The sequence below is a fragment of the Lolium perenne genome, chromosome 4 (genome assembly GCF_019359855.2).
Source record: "Lolium perenne isolate Kyuss_39 chromosome 4, Kyuss_2.0, whole genome shotgun sequence".
In the NCBI taxonomy this organism is placed as follows: domain Eukaryota; kingdom Viridiplantae; phylum Streptophyta; class Magnoliopsida; order Poales; family Poaceae; genus Lolium; species Lolium perenne.
The window spans coordinates 395,482,794-395,489,424 of NC_067247.2; the positions used below are offsets into that span (position 1 = coordinate 395,482,794).

Sequence of the window (6,631 nt, forward strand, 5' to 3'; positions counted from 1 at the left end):
GATGTCAAATCTGGGGTTTGAATTTTGGTGGGCTGGAGGTACAACCACCCTCCTAACCACCCAATCTCAGGTTGGTTCTCAGCCTTTTTATATAGAACACAGAAAAATATTGGTTCCTCGCGAAACTTGACGAACACACTTATATTACGAAGATGTACATGTAGAACTTTTTATCAAATTTTTTAATATTTTAAAATATAATTTTTTGATAGAGGAGCATACACACCCGGGGCCAAATAGAATTTCGGCAAGTAAGATTACGAGTAAGATTTTTAAACCTCGAGTGAGCTGTAACCAGGAAAAATGGTTCACGTGGTACGAAATTAGAGGTGACATCAGTTTGACTTGACTGAGAATTAAGAATTAACACCTTGTATTTTCCTTGAAACATCCCGGCCTACAAGTCGCATGAATAGCATGCCCATTCTACAAAAGTGACTGCAGTAGACTCCGCTGTCGATCCACGCACGCGCTCAGCCCCAACGGCGGCTTGAACAAGAATAGAAGATGGTAGGAGCGCCGCCACCGAGCAGTGCCAAGCTGCTGGAGATCCTGAACGTGCGGGTCGTGGGCAGCGGCGAGCGGGTGGTGGTGCTGTCGCACGGCTTCGGCACAGACCAGTCGGCGTGGAGCCGAGTGCTGCCGTACCTCACCCGCGACCACCGCGTGGTGCTCTACGACCTGGTCTGCGCCGGCAGCGTCAACCCAGACCACTTCGACTTCCGCCGCTACAGCGGCTTGGACGCCTACGTGGACGACCTGCTCGCCATCCTGGACGCGCTCAGCATCACGCGCTGCGCCCTGGTGGGCCACTCCGTCTCCGCCATGATCGCCATCCTCGCCTCCATCCGCCGCCCCGAGCTCTTCGCCAGGCTCGTCCTCATCGGCTGCTCGCCCTGCTTCCTCAACGACGGCGACTACCACGGCGGGTTCGAGGTGGAGGAGGTCCAGGAGGTGTTCGACGCGATGACGGCCAACTACTCGGCGTGGGCGACGGGGTACGCGCCTCTGGCGGTCGGCGCGGACGTGCCGGAGGCCGTGCAGGAGTTCAGCCGCACGCTCTTCAACATACGCCCCGACATCTCCCTACACGTCTGCCAGAGCGTGTTCAGGACCGACCTCCGTGGCGTGCTGGGCATGGTGAAGGCGCCCTGCGTCGTCGTGCAGACCGCCCGCGATATCTCTATCCCGGCCATCGTCGCCGCCTACCTCAAGGCCCACCTCGGCGGACACACCACCGTCGAGCTCCTGCCCACGGAGGGCCACCTGCCTCACCTCAGCGCCCCCAGCCTCCTCGCTCCGGTGCTTCGTCGCGCGCTCGCCCACCGCTAGTCCTACAAACATGGTGGCAGGAACGTGCATCGATCAAGAGTTGGAGACCTAATTTGTCTCCTTCCTCGTCTTCATATCCTGCATCCACTAGTGGAAAACAGGGCTTCCGTGGGAGCCTTTTGTCGCGGGCGCGCCTGCACCCGCGACAAATGGCCTGGCCACGTCGCCCCGAAACCATGTGGAGCGCGCGGAGGCTTTTGTCGCGGCCTTTTGTCGCGGGCCGTATTACGACCCGCGACAAAAGGGGTAGGAGCGACGTGGCCACCCCTTTTGTCGCGGGTCGTAATACGGCCCGCGACAAAATGTCCCCGCCCTATATATAGAAGCAGCCAGCCACCCCCCCCACCTCATTTTTTCCTTGGTGGTGAAGGTGGAGGTGTATGCTAGCTCATTTTTTCTACATGTGCACAAGAGGTGTTTGATGGAATGCTTGTGAGAGGGATGCCACTTGGTTTATTTGATAAGATTTCTCCTCTTTTTGATCCAAAAAGGTTAGCAACTATTTTCTTGACTATATATATATGCATAGTCCGTACAATACTAATTTTAGCAAGGTGATTGCATCTGATACATATATAATTGTGCTTATGATGCAGATGAGTCATCCATGGATGTACGGTAACCGATGTGCTCCCGCTTTCAGAGAGGGCGTGAATTCTTTCTTGCTTGTGGCCGAGGCCAACAAGTCGAAGCAAGGTTTTATGTGCTGTCCATGTCTAAAATGTAAGAACGAGAAGGATTACTCTTGCTCAAGAGATATTAAGAGCCACCTGCTTCGGTTTGGGTTCATGTCCAGTTATAATGTTTGGACCAAGCACGGAGAAGAAGGGGTTATGATGGAAGACGGCGATGAGGAAGAAGATAATGATGAGAAGTATTATCGATCTATGTTCTCTGAATGCTTTGATACCGCAATGGACGACAATGAAGAAGAAGGAGGTGAAGAACAGGCATCGAGATGATCCTGTTGATGATGATCTTCGTCGGGCCATTTACGATGCAAGAAGAGATCGTGACACGGATAAGGAGAGGTTGCGGTTCGACAAGATGTTAGAGGACCACCACAAATTGTTGTACCCAGGTTGTGAAGATGGGCATAGAAAGTTGGGTAGCATATTGGAATTGCTGAAATGGAAGGCAGAGGTCGGTGTGACTGACTCGGGATTTGAGAAATTGATGATAATATTAAAGAAGCTGTTTCCAAGAAATAATGAATTGCCCGTCAGTACATATGAAGCAAAGAAGCTTGTCTGCCCTCTAGGATTAGATGTGCAGAAGATACATGCATGCATTAATGATCGTATCCTCTACCGCGGTGAGAAGTACGAGAATTTGAATAAATGCCCGATATGTGGTGCATTGCGGTATAAGATGCGAAAAGATGACCCGGGTGATGTTGAGGGCGAGCCACCCAGGAAGAGGGTTCCTGCGAAGGTGATGTGGTATGCTCCAATAATACCACGGTTGAAACGTTTGTTCAGAAACAAAGAGCATGCCAAGTTGTTGCGATGGCACATGGAAGAACGTAAGAAAGACGCGATGTTGAGGCACCCCGCTGATGGTCGGCAGTGGAGAAACATCGGGAGAGAGTTTCCGGATTTTGCAGGTGAGGCAAGGAACTTATACTTTGGTCTAAGTACAGATGGCATGAATCCTTTTGGGGAGCAGAGCTGCAGTCACAGACCTGGCCCGTGACTCTATGTATCTACAACCTTCCTCCTTGGTTGTGCATGAAGCGGAAGTTCATTATGATGCCGTGCTTATCCAAGGCCCAAAGCAACCGGCAACGACAATGATGTGTACCTAAGGCCATTAGTCGATGAACTTTTGGAGTTGTGGGCCAAACCAGGTGTACGTGTGTGGGATGAGCACACGGAGCAAGAATTTGACCTACGAGCGTTGCTATTCGTAACCATCAATGATTGGCCTGCTCTCAGTAACATTTCAGGATGCATTTAACAAAGGATACAATGCATGCACACACTGTTTAGATGAGACTGAAAGTAAATATTTGGGAAAAAGCAGAAAAAGTTGTGTACCCGTTCAATCGTCGTTTCCTTCCGCGCAAGCATCCCTTAAGGAAAAAAGGCAAGCATTGCGATGGCGAGGCAAACCGCCGTCCGAAGCCTGTCCCCGTAGTGGTGCTGATATATTTGACATGGTCAAGGATTTAAATGTTATCTTTGGAAAGGGTCCGAGCGGTCGACCTGTTCGAAAGACGATGACGGACACGCGCCCATGTGGAAGAAGAAATCTATTTTCTGGGAGCTAGAATATTGGAATGTTCTGGAAGTCCGCTATTCAATCGAAGTGTTGCACCTGACCAAGAATCTTTGTGTGAATATTCTAGGTTTTACGGGCGTGTATGGAAAGACAAAAGATACAACAGAAGCACGGGAGGACCAGGAACTTCATAAAGGACGAAACGGCAATCATCCAGGGCAGTTTGTAGGGCCTGCCAGCTATGCTCTTACCAAACAAGAGAAGGAGATCTTTTTTGAAGCCCTATTCAGTATCAAGGTTCCGTCTGGTTTCTCGTCGAATATAAAGGGGATAGTAAATATGAAGGAGAAACAATTCCAGACCAAGAAGTCCCATGACTGGCACTTGCTTATGACACAATAGCTTCCGATTGCATTGAGGGGACTTCTACCAGAAAATGTTCGACTAGCCATTGTGAAGATATGTGCATTCTGAACGCAATTTCTCGAAGGTAATGGATCCGAGAAACTTTGTCGGGATTACGGGAAGATGTGGTCCAATGTCTTGTCGGCTTCGAGTTGTTGTTCCCACCATCCTTCTTCAATATTATGACGCACCTCCTCGTTCACCTAGTTGAAGAGATTAGAATTCTCGGTCTGTATTTCTACACAATATGTTCCCCTTCGAGAGGTTCATGGGAGTCTTAAAGAAATATGTTCATAACCGAGCTAGGCCGGAAGGAAGTATCTCAAAGGGCTACGGGCCCGAGGAGGTCATTGAGTTTTGTGTTGACTTTCTTCCTGACCTTAAGCCGATTGGTGTTCTGAATCTCGGTATGAGGGGAGGCTGACTGGAAAAGGCACACTAGGAAGGAAAGCAACGGTGTGGAGGGACAAGATTTCTTTCAATCAAGCGCACTACACCGTTCTATACAATTCCAGCTTGGTGGCTCCGTACATCGAGAAACATAAGAATGTTTTACGAGAAATAAACCCGGGCCAGCCCGAGTCCTTGATTACACGTCAACACATGAATACCTTCGGCAGTTGGTTGCAAAGACATCTCATTAATGACCCATCTGCGGTGGAGCAGCTGTACTTGTTGGCCAGGTTACCATCTTCAAACATATGTACATTCCAAGGGTACGAGATAAATGGGAATACATTTTACACGATCGACCAAGATAAGAAGAGCACCAACCAAAACAGCGGTGTCCGCTTCGATGCAACAGACGAGAATGGGCAGACCACCACATATTATGGATACATAGAGGAGATATGGGAACTTGACTATGGTCCCACTTTTAAGGTCCCTTTGTTTCGGTGCAAATGGGTGAAGCTCAGCGCTATACATATTGACGATAAGTACGGTATGATAACAGTGGATCCCAACAATCTTGCGTGCACTGGACGAGCCTTTTGTCCTAGCCAGCGAGGTGGCTCAAGTTTTCTACGTGAAGGACATGTCTAGCAAATCAAGAAAAAGAAATCAACAAAAGAATACATCAATCGAGGAGCCAAAGCGCCACATAGTTCTTTCGGGGAAAAGAAACATCGTGGGAGTGGATGACAAGACAGACATGTCAGAAGATTATAATAAGTTTAAAGAAATTCCGCCCTTCACGGTGAAAATTGACCCAAGCATCTTGCTAAATGATGAAGATTCTCCATGGCTACGGCGTAGAAGATCACAACACTAGATGGCGATGTAATAATGTATTCTTCATATATAGTTCCCAAGACAATCTCTACATTTATGTAATAATGAAGATTAAACTGTGCTTGGCTTGTTGATCTGCTTGGCAAGGCGTATCGATGCTCCTTTTATAGGCACGGCACCGCTTCTACTTTGTCTTATTACTTCGACAGGCCGTCGTGCGCTACATGCTTTATCTCATCGAGCGGTGCGTCCACCCACGCGTCCTTATCCTGCCGACACCTTTAGTCGCGGTTGCAGCCACCAACCGTGACAAAAGGTTACCGACACATCCTTATCCTGCCGACAGCTTTAGTCGCGGTTGCAGCCACCAACCGTGACAAAAGGTTACCGACACATCCTTATTATCCTGCCGACATCTTTAGTCGCGGTTGCAGCCACCAACCGTGACAAAAGGCCCTCCTAGATAAGCCTCCCCCAGTCTTTTGTCGCGGTTTGAGCCTCCACCCGGGATGAAAGTTTCGCGCGCCACTTCGTTCCCGCCTATTTTCTTCCCGCATTCCCGCCATTTTCCACTATATATATGTAGGCTTGGACTCTCATATCTGCAAACCTCATCACTCTCTCCCATGGCTTCCATCGTATGTCTAACACCCCGGGAGGCGGAGGCGCTTTGCGCCTCGAACTACCCCTGCCCGCCCGGCTACCGCGTCCCGACCGGCTGGTTGCTGAGCGTCGGAGGCGTACCGGTCCCTCCTATCCCTGTAGGTGTGCCACGCGAGATGGCCATCACGAACCACTACTATTTCGAGCTCACGCCTGAGCAGCGGAGGAATCCCCAGTGGCATCCCGACTACAGCCCGACTTGGGACAGCTTCTTCATCAATCGGCGTGAGAGGGCGGTTGCCAGGTACGAGGAGGACGGCCCGCCTCCTTCGAACTTCAACGAGGCCGGCCGTCGGATGTGGTGGCGCGGCCGGACTCTCCAGAGCGTCCTGGCCTATCGTGGCCCCCGCCTGCGCTACCCTCAATCCCAGCCCACGCGTGGTCATCCGCCGAGGTTCGACAACCGCGACCCCGATGCTAGCGACGATGACGTCGGCGACTTTGATGACTACAGTGGCGACGTGTATAGGACTAGGCACGACTATGATTGAATGGCTCCAACATTCGAATCTAGCCATGTATCTTATTTTTCAGTTGAGCTATGTACTTTAATTTCAGTTCAATCGTAATAAATTTCGTGTCAACCACTTTATTGAACAAAAACAACCGACAACGACTTTATAAACTAAATTTAAACTAATAGAACCGACAACGACTTTATTGAAATTACAATAAAATAGATAAATTACTAGTCTAGTCTCTACTCGTCGTCGGAGGTTGTCTCCGTCCAAAGGTCATCCCACCGAGGGTCGTGTTCGGGCCAACTTGCATTCGA

General features: G+C 49.8%; 1 protein-coding gene across 1 annotated transcript; it reads left to right on the plus strand.

The window, feature by feature from the left end:
• The first annotated feature begins 433 nt into the window (after nt 1-433).
• LOC127349336 (strigolactone esterase D14) lies at nt 434-1,411 on the plus strand. Its single transcript, XM_051375069.2, has one exon. It carries the CDS (start codon nt 508-510, stop codon nt 1,330-1,332), a length of 825 nt encoding a protein of 274 aa, XP_051231029.1. The 5' UTR covers nt 434-507; the 3' UTR covers nt 1,333-1,411.
• Nucleotides 1,412-6,631: the final 5,220 nt, after the last annotated feature.